The sequence below is a fragment of the Branchiostoma lanceolatum genome, chromosome 16, assembly GCF_035083965.1.
Source record: "Branchiostoma lanceolatum isolate klBraLanc5 chromosome 16, klBraLanc5.hap2, whole genome shotgun sequence".
In the NCBI taxonomy this organism is placed as follows: Eukaryota; Metazoa; Chordata; class Leptocardii; order Amphioxiformes; family Branchiostomatidae; genus Branchiostoma; species Branchiostoma lanceolatum.
The window spans coordinates 4,192,284-4,219,843 of NC_089737.1; the positions used below are offsets into that span (position 1 = coordinate 4,192,284).

A 27,560-nucleotide genomic window follows, 5' to 3' on the forward strand; every position below is an offset into this window, starting at 1 on the left:
CAAATGGGTGGAATGTCGCTCCACCTAGCGTTAGCCTGGCACGTGACACTTTGTGCACCTACACGATTGTAGCCGGTATCACAGCTGAACTCAACCACGTCCTGGTAAGAGTTGTTGCCAGTCATCGTGCCGTGTGTTGGTGCTGTCAACGGTGGACACTGTACCACTATAACATGAAAAATTTTATAAGTGCAATTTTGGATACATGATCTATGACCAAAAACTAAAAAACATTCCTATTGACCAAACATCTCTGTGGACACATTCCTGTACAATTCCTAGAATTGACTGCACACAATACTATAACAACAGGCTCGCCCCTGGGACGTCGCCAAAAATGACATTTTTTGTACATGAAAGACATAAAATCTTACCGGTACAATTGGGGGCAAGGTCACTCCAGGTGACATTTTGCATAAAACGTGACGCTTCCCGGACCTACGAGACTGCACACAACACTATACCCATAGGCTCGCTCCTAGGATGTCGCCAAAAAGGACATTTTCTGTACACGAAAGACATAGAATCTTACCAGTACAATTGGGGGCAACGTCACTCCATGTGCCATTTTCCATACACGTGATGCTTCCAGGACCTACGAGATCGTACCCGGTGTCACAACTGAACTCTAAGGTCTCCCTGTACGAATATGAGCCCGTCATTGCACCGTTGGTCGGAGCCGAAAGCTGCGGACACTGTGCAGCTGGAAAACAAGGAAGTGAATATCTAATAACTCCGTGACCGCGAAATATTTGAGTTTTTGCAAATCATAACGCAACTATGTCAATCCCACATATTACATGCTCTCCTAACTTCTATCCATCGTTTCCTGCCAGCCTGCCGAAGAAATTTGGACGCAGCCCCACTCAACCTTTGTATCCTAGTATTTTCCTAGACTCTACCATCCTCCGCGGGTCGCTGGGAAAATAGTAGAAATTGGCCAAGAAAGAGTCAATTGCATGAAGGGAGTCGGCTCCGGAGACAGGGTCCAATATTGCCCTACGAATGTTACCCTCCTTGGCCAAAGTCCCCCGGCAAATGTTTTCCCTATAGCCGGCGCGGTTAGTCTGGTAGAAACTACTATTTTCCGGTTATTGGTCAGCCCGGAAACAAAATTTGATCAGTGGCGCGGGAAAAAATTTGAACACACACCAAGAGAAACAAACAAACAAGCAAACAAACAGATAAACAAACAAACAAAAGTACAGACCTAGAAAGCAAGATTTCTTTCTTTCATGGAGGGAATATACAAATCAAAGTTGATCTTTGTTAAGAACAAATAAACAAGTTAAACCTCTCAAACTAAACTTGTTCTTTTTCTTATCCTGGGTTCTACCCTCTGTTGTTACCGCTGGCTCAATCCACTGGCTCAGCTGTAGAATGAGCCAGCGGTACGGAGGATGGTACCCAGGCTACTTTTTCCTACATTCGGGACACAAAGTCTCACCTGTACAGTCGGGAACACCGTCACTCCAGGTGCCGTCTGCCTGACAGGTGATGTGTGACGATCCCACAAGATCGTAGCCTGAATGACAGGTGAACTCAACGTCCTCGTTGTAGGCGTCACAGCCAGTGTCACCTCTCGGGAGATACTCACGAAAATCCCTCGAGTCATAGAGAAAGTACGTGTATCTGGTCATTGTGCCGTCTACTGGGGCTGTCAGCAGCGGACATGGCACATCTGAAGGTCAAAAAGAATGAATTCTTTGTAAGTATCCCTTTGGATGATTTCACTGTAGCTCAACTGGTAGCAGCCTTGCAGTTGAGCACCTGGTTCCAAGGAATTGGTCACAGGGAGATCCCGGTTCAATCCTGGGAAGGGAATATCGGTTAGGGCTGCACCCACTATCAGAAGGGACGTAAAATGGAGGTTGAAGGGGCTAGTAACCCTGTAGAAATATACCCTGCTACTGAAACAGCAATGAAACTTGCTGCCATATGAGCAACTCGGTACTACAATGGTCTGAATGAACAATCAAACTATCCTTGGGGATGCATGAATAACATACCTAGGAAAAGTTTTCGAACATCATTTTTCCACACATAAAAGTACACGAGTCTTACTTGTGCCTGTACAAGTGGGGACACTGTCGCTCCACCTGCCGTCTGCCTGGCACGTGACAGCCGTCGCACCTACATGCCGGCAACCTGCGTTACAGGTGAACTGCACCGTGTCTCCGTAGGCGTTTCCTCCACTCATGCTACCGTCGGCAGGAGCTTTCAACATCGGACACTTTGTACCTGAAATATATCGAGAAAGATCTTTGAGATTGATGTATGTGGGGTCGTGTGGCCGTGACGTAACGGCAGGGTGTTCGACCCAGAACCCAGCGGTCCCGGGCTCGAATCCCCTGACGCCATCGATGTTGAAAAAGACGCCCTTGAAAAAGACGCTTTACACGACTTGTCTCATCTTGGTGAGTTACTGTTCTCTGTACTTAGCGCTGTAAGTTAGTAAAAAAACTTCTTATAAAAAGTGCAGTACCACGCGTCACCCTTGTCTGTCCAAAAGCAAAATAAAAAGATATTAATAAAAAGAAAATGATAAAAAGGTACGGTCTTAGAAGACTAACATATCCGGTAGAACTGACGACCAAAAGTTTTCTGTTACGCTAGTTCACCTAAATCCATTGTGGTCTTCTGTAAGAGCTAATTGACACCAATCGGGCAAAACAGTAAACCATCATTTGTATCTGCTAGCTTTTAGATATTCTGAACACTCAAGCTTGCAATTCTGGTGGCATTTCTAATGTTGCATATAACAACCTCCCCTAATAACCCATTAAACCCATTAAAAGCAACGGATATAGGTTACACAGCGGATTTTGGTGAACTACCTCTGCATAGAATATGAAATATCTTACCTGCGCATATGGGTACATTGTCGCTCCACCTGCCGTCAGCCTGGCATTCTGCCCGCGAAGCGCCTACCAGGTCGAACCCTACGTCACACGTGAATTCTATCGCGTTACGGTAAAAATTGTTGCCCGTCTTTTCGCCGTTCGCGGGAGCCCTCAGAGGCGGACACTGCACGGCTGAAAAATATGAAAACAATTTGAGGTACCAACTAAAATAAATGACCTCATCAAAAAACTGGAATTCTCTAAAGGTAATGGTCAAGGAAGCTTCATATATAGTCTTTTTGTGGGTGGGTTGTTAATGCACGGCATTGGACGGCGGAGCCAATCCCTCTCCTTCCCCCTTCCCAACCGAAGTCAGGTACTCATTATACTCCTGGGGGGGGGGGTAGCCTGGGTACCATCCGATTACTGCCGCGGCACCTACACTCGCTACCCTGAAAATATCAGGGTAACGAGTGTAGGACGACACCCAGGCTAGTCTCGGTGGCGTGGTGGCAGGGTGTTTGACCCCAGAACCCTGAGATACCGGGTTCGAATCCGGGGTTCCCTGATTTGTCCCGTTGACGTTGTGTCCTTGGGAAAGGCACTTTACACGACTTTCCCCACTTTACTCAGGTGAAAATGATTACCTAGCTTCGGTTAGGGACGTCCCTCGGATAGGACGTTAAATGGAGGCACCGTGTTTCAGGAGTGCCACACCTCAAGCACGTTAAAGAACCCAACACACTTATCGAAAAGAGTAAGGGGTGCTTCCCGGTGTGTGTGGATCATATAAATCTGTCTGGATATGCAGCTTTTACTCTTCAGTACAAACCTGGCGTGTAACGCCTTCATGCAGTTTACCGGGCATGCAATACAAAAAAAAAAATAGACAAACAAACAAAGGCGTGTAAAGTACCTTTCCCAAGAACATAACGTCTTGCCAGGGACGCCGGGAATCGAACCAGTGGCCTCTATATCTTACATAAGATGAAAGACACAAAGCCGTACCTGCGCAGGTGGGGGCAGCGGCAGACCAGGAGCCGTGGTCCTGACATGTGAGGGTGGCTGAACCCACGAGCGTGTAGCCTTGGTTGCATGTGAATTCCGCTACGTCCTGGTACGAGTAGGAGCCGGTCATTGACATTGTACCGTCGGTGGGAGCTCTCAATGCTGGGCAGTGGTCGACTGAAACGTGGAGAAAAAAAAGAACATTTGGACACACGGTTTTTGCTAGGGTCATATTTTCAAGCCGGTTTGCGAAAACGAAAAGTAAAAGATGCATATCAAGAAAATACACAATCTATAGTTAGTAGTAATTTTCTTAAATTTGTGTGTCTTTTGTTGTGTTTTGTATCATATTTTTTTCGTTCCCGCAAGCTACCCGACCGGGTCCCGCTTTGGAAATGTGACCTAAGCATTAGGTGTACGCCGTTTCAGCAAAGGGAGGGTTGATCTGACTTGTGCATTTTCTGTAATCTACACCCCCTTTTCGCCACAGGCTACGAACGCACTGCGACTGCTGAAGCCCCCCTCTCACTGGACCCGCGGTACGCTAGCGGCGTCGCTGCGGCCGATCGAATTGACAAAGCACTTAACGAATTCCATCGACAAAAAACGAATCTATTTTTAAGCTTAATGTGTTTTGTTGTCTTTTTGGTCATACATGTACGTTTTGAATGATATTCCCATTATAAAGTCAAGGGTAACACAAATCTAGTTTAGGACGGAGCGACGCCGCCAGTGTGCCGCGGGTCCAGTTTGAGGGGGGCTTGAGCGGCCGAAGATTCGACAGAGCGCTCAACGAATTCCACAGATAAGAAACGAATCTTTTTTACGCCTTGTATTTTTTGTTGTCTTCTTAATCGCACTTTTACATCTTTCTAATATCAAAATTATTATGAAGGGTTACAGAAATACAATCTGGGTCGCAGCGAGGTCGCAGCGCGATTACTGTCTATGCTAGCACCCTCCTGAAAGCAGAGCCCCAATCGCTCGATTCGTTAGCTCGCTCGCGTAGGGGCCCTGCTCTTTAGTCCCGGTAGACACGGTTCTGGCGCCGTCGCCACCAAAACAGCTTCAGCCAATCAGAGAGTTTGCTAAACCTCATCTAGAGTAAAAGCGCAAAGGACGCTAGGAAGCTATCAACCAATCAAGTTACGCCTCACATTGTTACTTTAGGTTCCGAACAAATTAACCGCCAACTTGTGCCAAATAGGAATAGCTCATTAATTATTCATGAGCAACTGTCAGTAACGTCGCAGGGCCCCTACGCGAGCGAGTGAGCTAACGAATCGAGCTAAAGGGGCTCTGCTTTCAGCAGGGTGCCGTCTAGAGGAAAGGCCAGAAAAGAAACAACGCCTCACGTGTGCAGGTTGGGACACTGCCACTCCACGCGCCGTCTCCTTGGCATTGGATACTCGCCGCACCCACAAGACCGTAGCCCGCGTCACACGTGAACTGTACCACGTCCGGGTAGGAGCTGCCGGCCGACTGTCTACCGTTCAGAGGGGCTATCAGCTGCTGGCACTGTGCGGCTGAAACAAGGAGAATCATACCGGTAATAGTTTCATCAGGTGAGTCACTGAAAAAAAAGACTCTCTTTACACAGCCAAGAGATCTAGATTTATTCTCCGACGTTTCGGTGACCATCTGTCACCTTCTTCAAGGCAATTCTGACTAGATCACATAGCAATGCAGCACAGGTGTTGCTGCTTTTTTAACTGCTATGTGAAACAGTCAGAATTGCCTTTAAGAAGGTGACAGATGGTCATCGAAACGTCGGAGAATAAATCTCTTGGTTGCGTAAAAAGAGTCTTTTTATTCAAGGAGAATCATAATTTTTAGTTTTTATCGCATTTCATAAAAAAATAATACAAACAGAGAAATGAACAAATTTCAGAAACTGATATAAACATAAGTCATGGATCTAAAGTAGTACGTAAAGGTAGAAATAGAATTTAAAGTACGTCTTAAATATAAGCAATATCTAGTGTAAGAAAATAATAGCAAGATACCGAATGGTAAATGAATATAACAGAACATTGATTTAAAAAAGAACTATAATGACAGGATCAATGGAAAATAAATATAACATAATCAAAATAAAAAATAATAATATTGATATTGAACATAACTAACAATGACAGGATCAATATCAACACAAATAGAAAGAAAAAGTTAATTTTGAACCGTGAATGAAAACATTATTTGTTTCGAAATGGAATCGTTCTCTTCGAGACCAAGTCCAATTGCCGATAAAACTATATCAAAACCCATACATTAAAACATTAAACGTAAGACCTTCAACCTACTCATAACCTCCAGACTTTCAGAGGTAAAACAGTGTCCACAAATGTTTGGTTTATGCACTCAACACAATACAACACAACACAACACCAAAAAAATAACATAGTGTAAGATAAACAAGGTAAAATATGACATGGCATGGCATTAAAAAAAATGTTATTTGCTTTAGGTAACAGTTTAGGTGATACGTTACTGGTTTGTGGAAAAACGTCTCTAACAAAATATCAGACTCATATACATGTATTTTAGTTGCCTACAGGCCCTGTCACACTTGTGCGTATATTCAAGTGCGCGTGAGTTGCGCATTAATATATTTTTGGTATAACTAAAGTTTGCGGGGACAAAGGTGTTTTCTACTTTGCCCCTCCGTTGTGCAGCCTAGTGATCGAACCTTAGGAATTCCTTCTTCGGCTGCAAACTTAACCTAAACCAGAAACGCAACTCATGCGGACTTCTATATACGCACAAGTGTGACAGGGGCTTACCGTCACAAGAAAACCCGTCGTCATTGAGGCTGTAGCCGACCCCGCAGGAACACTGGAAACTGCCCATGGTGTTCGTACAGGTTTGCTCACAGCCGCCGTTTGGAGATGATGAACATTCATCCACGTCTGTAATGCAGTAAACAAAACAACAACAAAAAACAAAGTTATGTAGAACTGAAAAATATAATTGTCAAATTGCCTGTTTTATGCGCATTCTTAAGGTGACGCATGTAAAATGAGACTGATTTGTTTTGTTTTAATATAAAAAGAAGAAGAGCCAAAATGTCAGCAGCATCACAGTTGAGCTCCTGGTTCCAATTAGTTGGTAACTGGTGGACTGGTTTGAATCCGGGGAATGGTATCTTGGTTGGAGCTGCATTTCGTTTTATGTAAGGGACGTAGAATGGGGGTCCCGTGATCGAGGAGGTACCTCGAGCACGTTAAAAGGCACTGTAACAGCCTCATTGTTCAGATGGGTACCTACTGGCTGTACTTTAGATGACTATTGATATAGCAATAAAGAAAGAGCTATGTCTTCGTTCTTAAAAAGTAAAGTAATGAGGAAGATATTACCGTCACAGGCATGCCTGTCGTTGTTCAGGGTGTAGCCAGTCCTACAGGAACACTGGTAACTTCCGAAGAGATTAGTGCAAAGTTGTCCGCATACGCCACCATCAATGGGGCATTCGTTAATGTCTGTGTAAAAAAGCAATAGTCTTCGTTATACTACATTCAGATGCATTCTTAAAGCCTACAAAATAGTAAAAGTCACAAAACATGTATTCGGACATCCTTGTATTGAGTTTATATACCATAGAGGTGGAGATATAGCTAAAGTATATCTTTGACTTTACTATTGTCATTACCTCCGTGAAACCGGAGGTATTGTTTCAGGTCTGTGTGTTTGTTTGCATGTCGTGGTGTGTGTCCATAGTTATTTCAATATTGTAGAGTGACAGGATGTGATGCGAAAGATGGTGTAACCGGAGATTTGTGATCTTATTTCCTGTCTTCAATTTCCTCCTATATGCGCGTTTGTTGTCTGAGTGGGAAATGCATAAACAGAAATAGGAGAAATTCTCAAAAATGAACAAACAAGGAATACTAGTATTCAAAGACTTCAAACAAACTTAATCTCAAACCTCCGTAATATGATTTTACGGAGGTACATGTATGAGAATTTGTATCCTATGTTTTCTTAATAGTTTACCTGTGCACGAAGGTGAACATCCACTCCAGGTCCTGTCACCCTGGCAGGTACGTAAGGACGAGCCTGAGAGGTGGAACCCTTCATCACACTCGAAGTGCACCACCTCGCCGTAGGTGTAGTTCGCGTCGCCGGCGGTGTGGAAACCGTTAACCAGCGGCGGTAGGGGCGGGCATGGCACGGCTGGATTTGAAAATAGAGAAGATATAGTCTCCTTTAAAGTCTTCTAGGAGCACCGGTGTTTGATTCTTTTGGAAGCGCTGATTCCTCAGCATTTAGAGAACCTTGCCCATGTTGAAAATAGCGAAACAGCGCTCCCTCTAAAAATAAACGCCGGTGCTCCTAGAAGTATGCGAAATAGGCTAGATCTTCTGGTGGATATACACAGTGCCAAGCTGTTTCAGTGTTAAGATAAATTTAAAAAAATGTACTGGTAATTTGTTCCATACCATTTATTACATAAAGAGAATCAAGGTCACGTTACATATGGTACAAGATTACACTTCCCTCCTGCTATATATGCTGCACAATATACATATTACAAGAGAATAACGTATATGCCTGTAAGATACAAAGTAGGCAGAAACCATGAAACAAGAATTGATTAAGACTGACGTTTATCAGTCGACAAAACTGGACCTGATCGGTCGAAACTTTAAGTCAGTCCAATTTTTTAGTGTTGGCAATTACAGTTCAATTTTGATTCAGACTGACTCCTACCAACACAGATATGAACTTTTTAAGACTTTTTTATTGCATTTCACAAAATGAACAACACATTGTACAAACAAGAGAAAAACAAAGTACAGGGACATGAACATAAGCCTCGGGTCCAAAACAATAAGTAAAGGTGGAAACAGAAATGGGCTACTTTGTAGATATAAGTAATATCAAAATAATGGTAATAACAGCCTCATTGGCAAATAAATTGTGCTATTGTGTTTGTGTTAAGCCTATAGCTCTTTTAAATATGTATTGTGTTTCTATGGTTTTGTTTTTAAACCCGAAATAAAGAAAGAAAGAAAGATAAATATAACAAAATCAGTATCAACCAAAGATAACAAAATATTGAAATTAAACAGAACCAATTTTGAGAAATGAATATGAAAAGTCCATATCAACAACATTATGAGAACATAAATTACAAAAAGAACTAATAGTGATTGATCAGTGGCGAATACAAATGGCAAAAAAAAACAATATCAACCAGATATGAACTTTTAGTTATGATATTTTTGTTATCAAAAACACAAAGCCTTGCCTGCGCAAACGGGGACGCTGTCGCTCCAGGTGTTTATGCCCGAGCACGTGATGTTCTTCGCGCCGACAAGATCGTAACCTGGGTAACAGGTGAACTCTACCGTGTCCCCAAGGGAGTAGGAGCCCAGCATTGTGCCATGTGTAGGAGCAGCCAGGTAGGGGCACTGTGCACCTGAAACACGTGAAAAAATTTATTTCAATCAGCTGCCACAAACTTCATATTGAAACGGGAAGACATACTCTAGAACAACGACGTTATGTATTATAAACATTGTACTTTGAAGTGAATAGAAGACGAATGTCGTTTTGTGGTAGAATGCAGATTATACCCAAGAAAGAAATGAATTGTATAAGCTTGTACAAAACCTATTTCCCTACTTCACACATTTTAGTACTGTAAAAAAAATCATATTCCTAATACGACTAGACAAACCTCACATTGAAAAACATGTCTGATATTTTATATTTACTATAATGGAAGAGCGAGGAGAAGTAAAATGTAGCTAAAAATAGTCATATTCTTTTGTTTTGCTGTGACCTGTACTTAGCCAAGTGTGGCAGAAATGTGCAATAAAGGTCTTTATTCATTAAAATGAGATCAACTCTAATCTTGACTTCTACTCTATCCGTGCATAACAGATAAGAAGTCGAAGATGTCATACCACCATGAAATTAGTTTTATATTTCTTCTTTTGTTATTTTTGTTAATTTTCGTGAGTTTCTTTCTCTGTCTAGATATTTTCCTGCCTATGCGACTTTGTACCAGGGGCCAAGCCCTCTAACACATATGGTAAATTTGAACCCAGGCCAACTTCTCTTCCTGCCGCGCAGCTGAAGCTAATTTAATCCCGCCCCGGTCGGAACAAACATGAACAAACAAACAAACAAACAAACAAACAAACAGAGGAGGAAACAAACAGAAAATGACGTCTCCATTGTCACGGAGGTAACAAAGCAAAACAAAAAGTCTTACGCGTGCAAGTTGGGACACTGTCAACACAAACAAGCGAACAAACAAACATACAAAGGAGGAAACAAATAGTAAAAGATGCCTCCGTTTTCTCGGAGGTAACGAAGCAAAAATACAAAGCCTTACGTGAGCAAATTGGTACGCTACCGCTCCAAGTTGCGGTAGCTTGACAAGTGACGTTTGGAGCACCTATCAGGTCGTACCCGGCGTCACAGGTGAACTGTACCCAGTCCTGGTACAGGTTGTCGCCCGTCATGGTACCTCGATAGGGAGCATTCAGATGAGGGCATTGCACACCTAAATATGTACGAAGAAGGTTAAGAATGGAAAATATAATTTCCAATCAGTATCATCTTAAATATAGTTGTGATTTTCTCTCAGATTAGATTATATGGATGGCATCCACGCGCATATATTTTTGGCCGTTTGCAAACAAATTCATCTAACCATGTACCATAATCTAAATAGTACAAAGAAGCTACAAAATGAAAAGAAGTATGCCGAAAATTGAAACACACACACACACACACACACACACACACACACACACACACACACACACACACACACACACACACAAACATAGCTCATAATAAAGGTAACTTTTCTTTGGCCCTTTTTTTTGCACGCTTGTATCAATTTTGGGGGCCATAGGATGTCATTCATATGATCGAATCATTGTGGCCCTATAGATAGAAAGGTGGTGTGCAAACAAACAAACAAACAAACAAACAAGATAATCTCACGTGTGCAGTTGGGGGTAGCGTCACTCCACGTGCGGTCTGCCATGCACATGGCGCTCCCCGAACCGACAAGGTCGTAACCAAGGTCACAGCTGAACTGGACCACATCCTGGTACAAGTTCTCTCCCATCATTGAACCGTTGAGAGGGGCTGTCAACGGCGGGCACTCTATTCCTGAAAGATTTTTGGATTTTGGATTTTATTCAAATCGCAACTGTGCAATACACGTGGGCCACAGGCAGCTATTGCTGATGTCGTGACCCACACACACAATAAAGCCATTTTTTTTACACTTGGCTAGCGCTGGAGTGGGAAAGTCGTGTAAACAGCCTTTTTCCCAAGGGTTACAAGATCGGTGGCCTCAGGGGATTCTAACCCGGGACCCTTGGGTTTAAGGCCGAAAACCCTGCCGTTACGCCTCACGACCCCACGAAACATAGAATTCCAGAAAAAATGGATAACGAAAATTTCTTCAATGACCTTTTCTACATAACTATCAAAATGACTATATATTATCTAAGAAAATGTACAATCTCACTACTACTTTTTTACAGGAAAGTATGCCTTTGTGTCGAACTGTCTGGCACTTGGGGCCATTGCCTATCACCCCCGCGAGCCAACATTAGCTCATGTACTCAAACAACAGGAGCTAATAGACTCATAAACATCAATCTTGTTTCCTAAAGGACTTCCTAAAATTTGTCCTCGCCTCATATCCATATCCACTAAGACTTTTTGGTTAAAACCTGTTGAAACTCCGATCTAATTCCAGTCACTGACGAAAAAATGATATGTTACCTAAAACGTCTGCCAGTTTCCAGAATCTATCCAGTTGATTGAGTTACTATTACCTTGCGCAATTGCGTGTCTTGATGACTGTACGGGAAAGACTGTGGCAATGTCGTATTGAGGTCACCTGCTGGTGCCGAATGGCAGCCGCCCAGACCCTTGCGACAGTTCTACATAGTGCCAGTGTGGAGCAATTATGTATCTGCTATATGTATTATATTATTGTAAACACTGCAGCAATTCAGCACTGGCTGCCATTGCACGAGTAATTTCTGACCAATAAACAATTATCATTATACACTCGTTCTCATTTAAATGTACACATTTTGTAACTTCCGTTACCGTTTGAAGTAAGACGTTCCTGACACTAGGATATGCCACATATAGGGTGCCAAACTGTCGTTTATATGACGACTTAAAACTTTTCTGGCTTTTAAAACGACAGTTTGGCACCTTAAATGTAGCGTATCTCAATGTCACGAACGGCTTACATCAAACGGTAACGGAAGTTACAAACAGAAATGTGTACATTTAAATGAGAACGAACGTATAATGTCTTACTTGTGCACGTTGGAACAACTCCGCTCCATGTGCGGTTGGCCCGGCACGTGATGTTTTCGGCTCCTTGCATTTCATGACCACGGTTACAGGTGAACAACACAACGTCGAGGTAGGAGTTCTCGCCACTCAACGCACCATTTAAAGGTCCAGCCAGTAGCGGACACTTTTTGACTGAAAGGTATAAAAATAAGCTTTTATTTAAGTGCCAGTGAAATGAAATTTCATATACATCACGTAAAAATTGGGTCTTAAATATATGTTATCTTGAAAGCAATTGACCTTGGTAGGACAAAGTAGCAACATGTTGTGACGTCACAGAAAGGACTCCTGGCCATGCATGGACGTTGCTAATTTGTCCAATCAAAGGGCACACAGTTGACAACTGATTTAAATATTACGTAGACGTTTTTAAAAAAGACTAATGTTTGTAGACAAATGATCGAGGGAAGGGAATTCCATTTCATTGATACTTTAATTATCTCTTGCAATGGTGAAAACATTATCTTCAGAAAAGCAGAATTATTTAACGGTTTTCATAACGGATTTCCAAGGCAGCCCTTACATTTAATCTCCAAGTAGATCTCCGCGGTGCTAAAATCGTACAAGCTAGTCAGAGAAGCTCCAGTCAGCCAGGGAAGTTGTCAGGCACCGTAGAATTTCTTTCTTCCAGTTGCAATTGGATACGGTCTTTTCAACCGTTTGGTCTGCTTGGAGACTACTTACATTTTTCCAAAACGCAAAAGAAACGAAAACGTACTTATGCAGGTGGGAGGATAGTCGCTCCAGGTGCCATCAGCCTTGCAGGTGATGTTTTCCAGACCTTGACGCTCATAACCCACATGGCAGGTGAAGTTTACCACGTCCTGGTACACACTGCCGTTACTCATGTACGTGTGCGCGGGAGTTATCAGCTTCGGACACTGTACGACTGAAATAATTTGAGAACATATTAAAAAAAGCATCCCTTCGAATTATGAATCTAAAACTAGATTCCATTAGACTATATTTGCTGCTAAAACATTGGAGAAACTAGAGTTAAGTATTTGTGCTACATATACATCAGGTTTGCTATATAGTTTAGCGATTCCTGGGTCTTTTCATAAAGTGGCATCATTCGTCTTCATCTCATTATGTATAAGCAGCAACACCTGTGCTGCATTATTATCTGAACCAGTCAGAATTGCCTTGAAGAATGTGACAAATAGTCACCGAAACGTCGGTGGAATAAATCTCTTGGTTGTGTAAAAAGAATCTTTTTATTCAGTGACTTACCAACCTGATGAAACTATTTATCTGGAAAGCTGAAAGTAAGGATTCGTGTTTTCATTTTCGGATTAACATTCAAAACATACCTGTGGACATCTTGTACCATTCCTAGAATTCTTGCAAACTGCACACAATACTATACCATTAGGCTCGCTCCTGACGTGTGGCTAAAAGATAGTATTTTTATTCACGAATCCTTACTGTTGCAGACTGGGGGATCTCCGCTCCACGCGGCGTCTGCCTGACAGATGATGCTGGTCGCCCCGACACGGTTGTACCCTGTGTCACACTGGAACTGCACGGAGCTCGGGTAGTACTCGGCCCCAGTCATGGAGCCGTTCGTGGGAGCCGTCAGGGGTGGACATTGTACGGCTGGAAATCAGACATAATAGCAAAAACAATAAGACATTTTGGGACGTGTAAGTGGTGGACATTGTATGATTGGGAAAAAAAGAGAAGAAGAACATGTTTGAGGGTGTCCTTTTCATGAAATACCGTTGTTTTTTGGGCATCTAAAAAGCCATCATTTTGGAGGGTATCGTTTGAATTAAATATCGTTTCAGGCCAACTAAAATGTCTTCTCTTCAAGCAGAACAGACCGTTGCATTGCCAATTAGTTATAGCCACCACCAAGAACTAAAATGATAATAAAACAGACATAGAAACTCCTTTATCACATAACCACTATCGCCTATGTGATGCTCGCAAAAAGTTGTTAATGTTGTGATCTTAAGATCTTAACCATCTTGTATAATGCTATGTTGCTTTAATCCTAATGGTATCTTAATTGTAATGTTTTAAAAGTGTACCTACCGTTTAAAGTTAACACAATGCAGTCTTCATTAATATTCAAATACCAATTGTGGAACTACACAAACAACAAACAAACAAACAGACAAGCAAACACAGCAACTAATTACAATACCTCCGTTTTTACGGAAGTAATTACCAAAAAGCTTATTGCACAATTAAGTTTGAAAGTTACCTGTACAATTCGGGGCACTGCCGTTCCAGGTGCGGTCTGCCTGGCAGGTGATGGCTGTCACACCTTCCAGGTTGTACCCCGATTGACAGGTGAACGCCAAGATGTCCAGGAAAGAGTAGGACCCACTCATCCCGCCATTGTCTGGAGCTGGGAGCGTCGGGCACTCTATGGCTGAAAAACGGAGAAAATAATTTTGGTAAAAAAACTTTTTCCTAAAGAGTTTGATCCCCTGCCGAGTCATACCAGACTTTAAAAATGGTACATTCTGCTTAACACTCAGAATTTGGGGAAAGTACATCACTACCAGCGAATTAGCCCCCTGCTGTAGAGACTCACAGAATGTTGTGTGGCCCAAGGGCTGCAGATTGGAGATGGGCGCCGCCATAGTCTCCACCAAACGGCGTGGAGGACTTTAACTTTAACTTGAAGAAATCCCTAATCTTACAAATCTCATTCACCCCTCGATCGGGTTCAAATGATTATTTTCACATGTTGCAACCAATATGGCGGTTCATGGTTTTGACTGAGCATGAGCAGCGAAATGCATTGTGGGTAACATGTCAAAGGTGAAGGCCCCTAACCTATAAATTGTTCTTGTCTCGACTATGATTCATATAGGTCTTGATATCATCGGTTGGTTTGCATAAAATGTCCAGACGTGTTTCGTCTCATTGGTCTTCATCTTTGACATACTACCTACAATGCAATATAGCTGCGCTTTGGCATGCGCAGTTGACACCATAGCCCTTCATATTGAGGTAGCAGAACACAGTTTTCGGCCTATGGGGATTTCTATAGTAAAGGGCTGCAATGTGACTAGCTAGCTAAAAATTATAGTGCGGTGCACTTGAGAAATATGCGAAAAACGAATATGTTTGAGTTTAGGGCACAACCTAAAATAAATAACTATAAAAAAAAACAATTCTGTCGGCGTATCGGCTCCTCACGCCCACTTTGAAACAGCGCTCTGCGAGATGTCACTGAGCTGCAGCCGACTGACAACGTGAGGCGGTTGCACAAGATGGCGCATTTATACACAAAGCGGAAAAGGTCCACTATTCAAATCCTATAGTCTAAAAGCCGACATATTTCTACACCACGCAGCACAGTTTACACATGGATGCCTCTCACATGCAGCTTTCTACCCAGTCTTCAAGAGTTTGGGCCGCACTACATTTGTACCCGCGTCATAGACCCCCGGGGGTCGCGGAGAAATACTGTGTTCTGCGACCTTTAAAGGGACATATTGTAACCGGGACATAAAACAAAATTCACTGTTTTTGGTTACCTTTCTACATCATTAGTTGAATAAACCTTATTACACTGCAAAGCAATATCCATCACGTATGGATGCGACTTTGTAGTGCCGTGCGAACGTCTTGAAAAAACATCATATATGCAATCCCTACCACCGCTTGACTTGTCCGCCATTTTGTCCAACATTCCGACAAACCACAGATCCATTAATGATGGAAATGTGACAAAATGACGGAAATATATCGAAAATGAGTAACAAATAAGTTACAAATGTGAATGTGAATGTAGATTTTTCAAATTCTTACTATTTGTTGTTTTTGCCCACCAAATTCTTCAATAAGTCCCTTTAAGATACGAATCCTTACCTGTGCAGACTGGCGCAAGGTGAGTCCAGGTGCGGTTTAGCAGGCAGGTGGTGTTTGCTGCACCTATCAAATCGTAGCCAGGATCACAGGTAAAGTTTACCGTGTGCCCGATGTAATTGTAACCGGTCTTATTACCGTTGATAGGTGCAGTGAGAAGAGGACACTCTCCAGCTGAAAGGGTAGAAGAAAAGTATATATTTTGAAATATATTAAAACCAGAAGTTCTACTGCAGTACCGTGAAAAACCGCTAGTTGATCGTGTACTTCATTCTTATAACATCTATTCACATACACATATCATACGGGTCCATCTACCGCTGATCGACGTATGCTGTTAACAAACGTTAAACTCACATGCACACAAACTCACAAATGACACCGAAAACGTATCCTTCTTGCAAAAGGTAATGAATGGTTTTTCGTGTGAAACTATTACTTGCGCCTGTTAATGCTTAGGTCACATTTCCATTTCCGGGGCCCGGTCGGGCAGCTTTCGGGAACGAAAAATATGATATAAAAGACAACTGAAGACAAAAAACGTTAAAGATTACTCCTAACTACAAATTGTGTATTTTCTTGATATGCATTTTTTAATTTTTCGTTTTCGCCGACACCCCGGCCGGGCCCCGGCTTGGGAATGTGACCTAAGCATAAGCGGGGTATATCATTTGGTTGCGTCTAATTACGCTATGATGTGAAGGCATAGATGCCAATTTGTCATAGGTGCCAATTTGTCGCCTGAAAAAAGGGAATGTTTTGAAAATTTAAAAAAATCCAAAATTTTCAAAATTGCGCAAATTGTACAAAGTGGCGCAACCACTGCACATCTTTTTTTGAAGAATTCTAATCGTTGTACATTCGTTTTTAAGTCAATGGCAACACTGTGATCTCCTGATTTTGAGCCGAAACTGACGATGCTCATTGCAGCAGCCGTTATTTTGTTTGTAGAAGTCACGTATTCTACCCGTGCGTCGCACGTCAGTGTGGCCGAAAGGGAAAATTGGCGAAAATTCGCAAATTTGACACAATGATTTTTAGCAGTCCAGTGAGAAATCAGCTTTACAAAGAAATTGTTTATTGACACGACAAAAGTACAGCGACTTTCGTAAGGTCTTCTACAACTATACATGCAAACAACAAACAATGGGATACAAAATGATTAGCCTACGTACAAGTACATGAATACTTCAACATGTCGAGTTTAACGTATCACTTACGCTACTAGTTCTAAGATCTAAACATTCTTTGATATATTTACCTATTTGTACACAGTAAGGGTTGTCTCCTTCTAGAATGTATTTGGATTTATCTATAGACTGGAGTGTATTAAATTCTGTTGAACAAGCGGAAAGAAGGTTGAACAGCTTTGAGCGTTTATCATGATATCGTGGACAACCTAGGGTAAACTGTTGTTCATCTTCTATTTCATTTGGACAGAATGGACAAAACCTGGTCACGGAATGTATGTAGTATAAGAAACCAAACCCTTACGAGGACAGGTCGGGACGGGGTGGCTCCATTCGCCGTTCGCCTGGCACATGGAGACGGACGATCCGAACAGATCGTACCCAACGTCGCAGCTGAAGTTTGCGATGTCCTGGTAGAAATGGCTGCCATACATAGAGCCGTCTACCGGCGCTGTCAGCTCAGGGCACTCCACGGCTGGGACATGGAGAAGAAAGTTGTAGTAAGTATCTTTTAAACGCATTTCTTACTAGACTGTATATTGTATGAAAAAGAACGTCAGTTACTGTTCAAATCAATTCAGATTGACAACAGATGTAAGACAATATCAAAGCAAAATACTTTTATATACTTGATGTCATGCACAGATGTTAATGTAATGGACGAAGTATGTAATTATGTCACCATGTGTTTTAAAAAGAGGGTAGAAGCCACTAGAACCTATACATACCGTAGGACTTTTAGTATAGTGCTTAGTATTGTACTAGACGTGAACGTTAACGTTATTCTTATTATTCTATTCTCTCAATTTCCCCATGTATGGCCCCCCGTGGCTTCCTGTGCATTTATCCCCCTGGGGAATGAACATGAAATAATGATTATTATTTTTATCATAATAAATGCATACTTTTGACTTGTACTCTTTATAAAGGGTTCCTAAAATGTCAACAATATTCGGTCGAATCAGTTGATCGCCAGAGGTTTTCATGATTATAAAAATCGCCCGTGAGTCGAGCCTATTTTTCTCCTAAAAATTTACGTTAGACGTAACCTCCTTCCCAGACTTTCTGGAGCGGCGGTGTTTATGGTGTAGGAGGGTGTGAGTGGGTAGTGGGGGGCTGATTCCCCATTTTTTTTTTTCTTCAAGGGAAAAGGTCACTGAAGCCGGCTTAGGGACTTTCGCCGCTGAGGGAGTTATGTCCCTAAGCTGACATTAGACAACAACGTAGGTGGAGTGCTGTGGATAAAAATCCCAGCCACTCTTAGCCCCGACCGAAACCTCTGCTCGGGGACTATCATATCTATTTATTTATTTATTGGTTCATCATGTATATGCCAGGGTTGCCCAACGAGCTGGAGGCTATTATCTAGGGCGAACCCATGTACGGTCATAGGTCTGTAGGTTTTGGAACATCGCATACCGGGGCATGCCCCTACTCTTTTTCGAAAGGTGTGGTGGGTTCTTTTACGTGCGCGGGGTGTGGCTCTCCCCAAACACGGGACCTCCATTTAACGTCCTAACCGAGGGACGTCCCTAACCCTAGATAAGCTAGGTACTCATTTACACCTGAGTGAAGTGAGGGAAGAGCATGTCCAGACATGTCGGGGTTCGAACTCGGGTCCCCTTGTCTGACAGTCGAATGTTCTATCAATTACGCCACACGACGCCATATCATATCGTACTTCTCATTCCGGCCAACTGCCCGGCCGGGCGCTGGCTTGGAAATGAGACGGAGAGACGAGGGTATTAGCGCAGACGCCTACACCCCAGGATGAGAGAGCTCAGAATTAAAGAGGGCATTAAAACCTTTGAAAGCCTTTCTTGGTGGGATTTTTGATGAAATCTTGGCATTTCTGGGGTGGGCACGACAGGTTAGACTTCATACTTGTAGAATTTGTTGACAAAAACGACCTTTCTTCATATTTTTGTCTTCTGGACCCCCGGAAGATAGTGGGATGGTCGCGAGCGGGCCCTTATAAGGCAAATGGACTGACTCAAGTGCTCTCGCTCGGGGGTGTTTTCCCGGAGAAAAGCCGTATAGAACTTCTCGTAATTTTGATAGATGACGGTCTACAGAACTGGTCAGAATTTGAGGGTAAGTTTTCTTGGTCAGAATTTTTGGTTCCTGAGATAATGACACCTAATTTCTGTGAACTTTCCCATAGGAATGCATGTATTATTGGCCCAAACTGGGATACCCTAATCCCCCAGACCCAAGCATTATAGTCTATTTGCCCACACAATATTTTGGAACCACCAAAGTTTTATGATATTTATGGAAAGTAAGGGTCCCCGGCACATAGAAACTGCCGGATGCCAAATTGTAAATGTTGCGCTTTTTTTATTTACATAATTAGCGTAAATCTGCATAATTGCCTTAACCTATCTAGACTGGGGGGGGGGGGGGGGTAAAAGTGCCCGCGCCAACTTTGACATCGTATAACTGCCAAACGCACGACGTACGCTAGGACTACCAAACTTGGTGAATTTTCCTAAAATCTATTTGGCAACAATTTCATGATACCGGTTTAAGTTTATCATTTTTCGTGTTGCCATGGTACTTTATGCAAAAATCACTATTACCTGTGCAGTTGGGGACAAGTTCGCTCCACTCTCCTGTAACCAGACACGTGGTGTTGGGCGCGCCCTGAAGCTCGTGGCCCGTGTGACACTGGAACACCTTCACGTCCCCGACATTGTTGTAGCCAGCCATTTCACCGTTCGTGGGAGTCGTCAACTGCGGACAGGTTATGACTACAGCATAGTGGAAAATTGGTTGTAAGTATATTTAACAGGTAACCAGTGCAATGGCCTAATGGGTAGAGTGTTCGCCTTGCACACGGTAGGTCGTGAGTTTAAACCCCGGCCGGGTCATACCAAAGACTTTAAAATGTTTAACCTCGAGAATTTTTCAAAACATTTCGAGATCTTTAGGAAAAAATTGGATTTTTTTGGGTAAAAGAATTGACATAATGTCGAATCATGGGGGAATTTTTGAGATAAAAAACTACAGATTTATTTCGAGCTTTTTTGGACCACGAATGCTCTCATTGGTGTATTATCTATTTATCTATCAATCTTACGAGTAGTCCCTTCAGTTACTATGACTGGTTTCAAAGGGAGCCCTTTGCAAAATCACAACAAATTTGAATATAAGAAATTACTTTGACAAACACTATGTGTTTTACTACGAACAACTTAAAATAACTCAAAACGATAGCAACTCAAGGTCATAAAAATGCTCATTTTAAAAATACATAACATATTACAAAAGAACTAAAACCTTTTTTTTTTAAAGACACACAGACCAGAGCAGCTTGGTACGCTGCTAGTCTATGTGTTTTACTACGAACAACTTAAAATAACTCAAAACAATAGCAACTCAAAGTCATAAAACATGCTCATTTTCAAATGCATAACATATTGCAAAAGAACTTTTAATTTTTCTGTCCAAAAAAAGATAAAAACCAGAGCAGCTTGGTACGCTGCTAGTCTATGTGTTGTACTACGAACAACTTAAAATAACTCAAAACAATAACAACTCAATGTCATATAGCATGGTCCTTTAAATTTGCAAATGCATAACATATTGCAAAAGAACTGTAACTTTTTCTGTACAAAAAAGACACAGACCAGAGCAGCTTGGTACGCTGCTAGTCCATGTGCCGTACTACGAGCAACTAAAAAATACTCAAAACAATAACAAAAATATCATAGAAATCTGTCGTTCCTTTGTTCCGTTTTTCTCCTTTTTCACAATAACGCCCCTGCAGTTCCAGAGCAAGTTGCTAGTGGGCCCAAACCTACATTACTTCTTCATCACAAGCTATCAGCCACCCAAAAATCAAGACCATAGCACGTCCAGGTCAAAAGATACAAAAACGGAGGTTCTGCTGCAGTACCAAGGTCACATACCAGGGGGCCCAAATTCAACCTTGAACTTGGGCTTCACAGCACCTACACACACACCAAATATAATCGTAATCCATCCAGAGGTTCTTGAGTTATGCTGACTACAATATTCCGGACACACACACATTCACACACACACAAACACGCCAAAAACAATATCTCCATTTTTTCATGGAGATAACAACTCAAAATCATACGATATGGTCATTTTCAAATGCATAACATATTGCAAAATATATGTGCAAAATAAGACACAAACCAGAGCAGGTTGGTACGCTGCCAGTCCATGTACCGTCTGTTTGGCATGTGATGCTTGAATCGCCCTGCAAGCTGTACCCGTAGTCACAGGTGAACCGCAAGACGTGGTCGTAGTCGTAGGTGCTCTGTCCACCGTTCTGGATAGAACCGTGTACCGGCGGTGACAAGCTCGCACACGGCACACTGTCAACTAGATACGTAAAAAAGCAAATTTTCAACAGTTTTACCCAATGCACCCTTTAGAGAAGAAACAAACACATCTTTGAATAAATAGGGACCGCATCCTTAAGAAATAGATGATAATCGTTGTATTGTTTTTTGATCGATAGTTGTGTATGTGTTACACTTCTGTACGTTTGGGACCACATAGTGATGTCATCCCCTGTAATAAAGCATCGCATTATTATGTATAAGCAGCAACACCTGTGCTGCATTGCTATGTGAACCAGTCAGAATTGCCTTGAAGAAGGTGACAGATGGTCACCGAAACGTCGGAGGAATAAATATCTTGGTTTTGTAAAAAAAAGCGTCTTTTTATTCAGTGACTTACCAACTTGACGAAACTATTCACGGAATATTAAAATGATTTACCGATACATGTGGGCACAGGGCTGTCCCAGTTCCCGTCAGTCAGGCAAGTAAGTGTCTGTGCGCCGTCCAAGACGTATCCTTGGTCACATATGAAGGTGACGGTTTTGGTGATGCCATTGGAGCCCGTGACTTCTGCTTCATTTACGTCACCATTTGTGATCGAAGGTGTTGTGCATCCTGGTACAGCTGTAATAAAAACATAATATGTGTCATGGTGAGAAGCAGAAACGTTTGTAGCCTCCGATGCAGACTCCTCCCGGCTGTTTTCTTTTTCAAGTTACAGTTTTTATACTATTACATATTTTTTTCTTATTGCTGGCCGGCTTGTAATAAGAAGAAAAAAATGTAATAGTATAAAAACTTTAACTTGAAAAAGAAAACAGCCGGGAGGAGTCTGCATCGGAGGCTAAAACGTTTGTGTGGCGCAACGCTTAGAGCGTTGGACTCAGAACCAATAGGTTCAAGAACCAATAGCTTACAATGCCCCGACCTTGTGTCCTTGAGAAAGGCACTTTACACGACCTTCCTTGGCGGCGGACTGGCTTTGACTTTGGTTGCCGATGTGCCAACATCTAGCACATTTTCCACCAAGAACCATACAAATTAAAGAAGCAGAAAAACGTTTAAAACTTTTCGTACTTCTGAATACACAAAAGGCTCATGTAGACGTTACGATGCGCCAATATGAGCCACTTTGCGAATGTATTTCGCAATTTGGCGCATTACAGTGAGATACTTGTTTAACGCCGACAAATTTTCGTCATGTTTGCCTTCGCCGTAGGCAGAAGAGTATATTTTTGGTCCGGATTTGTGGAGTGATGGTGTTGGCAATATAACTCTTGATGCCATGGACGGATGTTTGTGATTTTTGGTAGGTAAATTTCTGTTGGTAAGACTAACTTTAAAGGTAAAGTTCGAAGATGATTATCTGGAGGGTTCCTTTTGTGCTGCAGTGGACCTTTTGTGTTTGTCGGTTTGTTTGTTGGTGGCATAACTTGAGAGAAATTAAATGGATCGTGATGAAATTAAGTAGGTTGTTGGTTGTCGGGAAAACGAAGGTCAAGTTCAAAGATGGGTCTTCTGGGGGGGGGGTTCCTACAGTACTACAGTGCGCATTTGTTATCTAAATTTTGGAGGAGGATAACTCAAGCAGGGTATGGTGGATCTTAATTGTTTTTGGCAAGTAGATACGATTATAACACACATTTCAAACACATCTTTCATACAAGTTAATTTAAATGATTTACCGAAGCATGAGGGCTTCTCGTGGTCCCAGACCCCGACGTCATTTAGGCAAGTAAGTGTCTCTTGGCCATTAAGGACGTATCCTGGGTTACACGTGAAGGTGACGGTTCTAGTGGTGACGCCATTTACGGTTATGGAGCTATCCGACATCCCACCATTTGTGAACGAAAGTGATGGGCACTCTTGCTGTACAACTGTAATAAGAACATTACAGTCTTGAAGTAATATATGGATTGATTGAATATGTGTATAGTAGCAATAGTAATAGTAGTACTATAGTTGCAGTAGTAGTAGTAGTAGTAGTAGTAGTAGTAGTAGTAGTAGTAGTAGTAGTTAGTAGAAGTATACTGGTCTATTTTATGAACCATAAAAGCAACCATGACATACACGGATGAATAACTAGTCTGTAATGTCGTAAATTGGTAAAAGGTACATGCGTGCACAAACCACAAATTTACATATGCACGTAATATACGATGATGAATGTTAGACATCCAGGTAATAAGATACGACGAATAGCAGTTACTCAAGCCAACTGGATATGGTTTTGGAAACGGTTAGACGTTTCAAGTAGCATCCGCAACGTTTCGTCAGCGACATGCCTATACTTTTCACAGTGTCCTTTTTTTCATTGTTGTTATACATGACAGATATAAGATCCTTGCGTCACCCCGACACATCGATCGCTTTGAAACTCAGATTCAAATCAGCTATGATCCGACAAATCGCTTTCTAATTTGCCTTAAGGACTTAATCCAACAAAACAAACTCGCCAGTGAGATGCACAAGATGTTTTCAGATTGACAATTTTGGCCATTTGGAAGTGATAGAAAGTGCCCATGAATTAACGTTATAAAAATAGTTTCTATTACCTTTCTTTGACCCTCAAACACCCGAACCCCTTTTTGCGACTAAAATGACTGAACGGGGTCAAAATGACCCCAAAATACTTTGTTCAGTAAAATCTCCCCTTTCACTTTTTTCGCTGATTGATATCCATACATTGCTTCATCAATGTAAGAGGAATGTTTTGGCATGTTTAGGTATGAACAATTCCCGTTCATTATCATAATTTATGCAAAAAGTTCCGAAGGACCACATTTTGAACTATCCCTATTTAGACAGGGAGGGGATTTTTTAAGCCCACGCCAAATTTCATGTTGCATAGCTCCTGAACGGCTTACGCTGGAGCCACCAAATTTAGTGACATTTTATAAAATGTCCTTAACAAAGATTACAGATTAATTAAGTAAGTTCATCGTTTTTCGTGTTGCCATGATATAGCAAAATCTGCTAATTTTAGTTCAAACAATGACGTTTCGAGGCTTTGTTGGTACACAACATTTGTTTTTTCTTACATTCTTATCATCTTATGTAATCCGATGTAACTTTCCTGATTTAACATTTAATTTTGCTGATTTGATGACGTCATCGGACAAAATCCAAGATGGCGGATAGAATCACATAAAATTACGTCATAATGACGTCATAATACGTCGTAATGACACAAAATTTGTTATGGTAATATCAATTTACATGTACATCATTCTATAAAAATTTGGTGGTCATGCAATAAGTAGTTTAGGAGTTACAGAGGGCAGGTATCAAAAACAGCACATCATTTTTGCTGGGGTCAAAAATGACCCCAGTGGAATCACTTCAGACTTTTCTCTATAATGTCAACAGTATTGCGTCAATCTTGCTAGAAAATTAGGAGAGGTTAGAATAGATGTCTATCGACAAAGTCACGGAAGGATTTTTTTTCCGATCAAACATGTTCAAATGGCACATCAAATCCACGCCTGAGGTAAAAAATGACCCCACTTGGGTGTTTGAGGGTTAAATGTTAAATCGCGTTCATTCTATCGCTTCCAAAGTGCCAAAATTGTCAATCTGAAAACATCTTTGAAAAGCTGACACCTTCCAGCATCACACTGGCGAGTTCGTTTTGCCAGATTTAGTCACTAAAGCAAACTAGGAAGCAATACGTACCTGTGCAGGTTGTGGAACCAGGATACCAGGTGCCGTCTGCCTGGCAGGTGCTTCTTGCTACACCTGCAAGCTGGTAGCCTGAGTCACAGGAGTAGTCCACCACGGTTCCGACTGAATTAGAGTCGCTGGTGGGGCTCACGTCACCGTTGGTCGGAGCTGTCGGTGACGTGCACGTAGCTTTTGAAACACGAAGGGAAAATTATTCACAATTTACTCTTTAGGATCTACAGATATTTAGCAAAACGTGTATTTTTCCCCGAACATGAAATGTAAAATGACTTACCTCTTGTCAAAGTGGTTGGCTTTAAATACGATATCAACGTTACCTACTCGTATTTCAACAGAGGGGACGGTGTCTTAGTAAGAGTATGGAAGTAATGTAACCATTGTACATACTTATGATAAAGGAAATGTTGTGATCAAAAGTGCCTCCTGACAGCTAAAACATGCAAATCTGAATTTCGAGGCTATAGAAGGTATATGCGTGCACAAATCACTAATCTACATATGCACGTGACACGTTTACAATTTTACTGTGTAATGTTTCATTGTTGTTTTACCTGAGAGTCATAAGCCCTTATGCTAAGGTTACATTTCCAAACCGAGGCTCGGCCAGGGTGTTTGCGTGAAGGAATATGAAAGGATTCCTATCAAGAATAAACAGAAATTGTGGTCGTCATTAATTTCTTACAACCTTTTTTGTGTGTGCGTTTTGATGTCTTTTATATAATAATTTCCGTTTCTGCAAACTACCCGGCCGGGCCCCTGGTTGGGAATTGTGACCTTAGCATTACATACCAGCAGTGCAGGTTGGAGTGTCGGAACTCCACGTGCCGTCTGCCTGGCAGGTGCTGGTCGATGCACCTGCAAGCTGATAGCCTGGGTCACAAGAGTAGGTCACATCGTATCCGACTGCATTAGAGTCGCTGGTGCTGCTCACATGACCGTTGGTCGGAGCTGTCGGTGACGAACACGTAGTGTCTGGAACACGACGGGAATTTTTTTCACAATTTACTCTTTAGGATCGAAGCAAAACTTGTACTTTTCCCCGTACATGAAATGTAAATGACTTACCTGTTACCAATGTGGTTGCTTTTGAATACGATATTAACGTTACCTATACTAGCATATCAACAAAGCGACGGTGGCTAAAATTAGTAACAATATGGAATGAATGTAACCATGATTTTTTGTTTATTGTTTGTTTATTATTGTTTATTCGCATATATGTACAATCATAAAAAGATAACCTGGGCAAAAAGAAAACATGCAGGGGGACCAGAAGCCTAGGTGGCTTTTCATTGGCCTCTCCTAAACTAGACAATGGGAATTTTTACAAAATTATACAAAATCAAAACTAAGCAAAATCAACAAAAGAACAAATTGAAATTGTACCATAAATCCTAATGAAACAATTGGAAAAGAGGAAGAACTACAAAATAAATTGAGTTGTAAACATAATAAGTAAGTTTACACTTTATAATAAATGTGATTACACTGTACATTATCAAATTACCATTTACAATTCATAAAGAATTAGATCAAAATCATACAAAATGATAATCATATGAATTATAATTCTGTCATCAAATATCAAAGGAAAAGAGGAAAACAAGGAAAACAATGGAGTTTCTTAAATTTAGTTAAATTTCAATCATTGTGTTTATGAAGCACATCTAATTGGAATGTGAAGTAAAACGTGAATGATCATACACTATACTAACCATAGAACTTACTGTAATATCTTTTCTTCACGAACATTTGTTAAATTCGAAAGTTATCAGTCAGTGCTTAAATATCGTATCAGTATCAGTCTTTCTGATTCCTTAAGTTATTTCATGGGTGTGAAAGTACGGATAAAACTCCAACCGCGCTGTGTTTTTGTACATGTGTATCGGTAGTGGCGTATAACAAAACAGAACATACAACATGTGAGATTACTAAAATCATTGCATCATTGGATGCATTGTCTTTGAAAATGAAGAGAAACAAAAATACAAACTTCACAAGAACGACAGTTTCGACTGCCTCCCTCCCCCCAGTACAAACTGAACGGTCGCCAACCATATCACAGAATGGCCGCTTTGCTATAATAGATATGTGCAAGTTTACTTACAACTGCCGCGCACCAAATATACAAAAACATAGTTGTCACCTGAAGGGCAAGCATCCCCAGGACCTGAAATATGTCAAAAGCAATAAACACAAGAATTAAAACATCTCTCAAGTCAGAGTTATGCTTGTCTACCAAAATAAAGGTGTTGATGTACGACTATAGAGTACATGTATCTGTACTTTTCTTTGGTTATCATCAGTATCCATATGACTGAAGGACAAGG

At 41.5% G+C, this 27,560-nt stretch overlaps 2 protein-coding genes across 2 annotated transcripts in view; both read right to left on the minus strand.

Annotated features, from left to right (window-relative positions):
* Nucleotides 1-1,412: 1,412 nt before the first annotated feature.
* LOC136422153 (P-selectin-like) lies at nucleotides 1,413-9,232 on the minus strand. Its single transcript, XM_066409801.1, has 9 exons — nucleotides 9,103-9,232; nucleotides 7,884-8,024; nucleotides 7,208-7,330; nucleotides 6,635-6,760; nucleotides 5,207-5,377; nucleotides 3,852-4,028; nucleotides 2,865-3,035; nucleotides 2,065-2,241; nucleotides 1,413-1,681 (listed from the first exon to the last, which is right to left on the minus strand). Exons 1-9 carry the CDS (start codon nucleotides 9,230-9,232, stop codon nucleotides 1,413-1,415), a joined length of 1,485 nt encoding a protein of 494 aa, XP_066265898.1.
* Nucleotides 9,233-11,726: 2,494 nt separating this feature from the next.
* The window catches only part of LOC136422154 (CUB and sushi domain-containing protein 3-like), a 31,435-nt gene continuing 15,601 nt past the window's right edge, over nucleotides 11,727-27,560 (minus strand). The window contains exons 4-15 of the mRNA XM_066409802.1: nucleotides 26,020-26,202; nucleotides 25,222-25,398; nucleotides 21,985-22,170; nucleotides 21,395-21,583; nucleotides 19,807-19,977; nucleotides 17,529-17,699; nucleotides 16,038-16,208; nucleotides 14,416-14,586; nucleotides 13,632-13,802; nucleotides 12,922-13,092; nucleotides 12,165-12,335; nucleotides 11,727-11,773 (exon numbers count right to left, since the gene is read on the minus strand). Coding sequence (XP_066265899.1) covers nucleotides 11,727-11,773; nucleotides 12,165-12,335; nucleotides 12,922-13,092; nucleotides 13,632-13,802; nucleotides 14,416-14,586; nucleotides 16,038-16,208; nucleotides 17,529-17,699; nucleotides 19,807-19,977; nucleotides 21,395-21,583; nucleotides 21,985-22,170; nucleotides 25,222-25,398; nucleotides 26,020-26,202 — 1,979 coding nt within the window. The remainder of the gene's footprint in view (nucleotides 11,774-12,164; nucleotides 12,336-12,921; nucleotides 13,093-13,631; nucleotides 13,803-14,415; nucleotides 14,587-16,037; nucleotides 16,209-17,528; nucleotides 17,700-19,806; nucleotides 19,978-21,394; nucleotides 21,584-21,984; nucleotides 22,171-25,221; nucleotides 25,399-26,019; nucleotides 26,203-27,560) is intronic.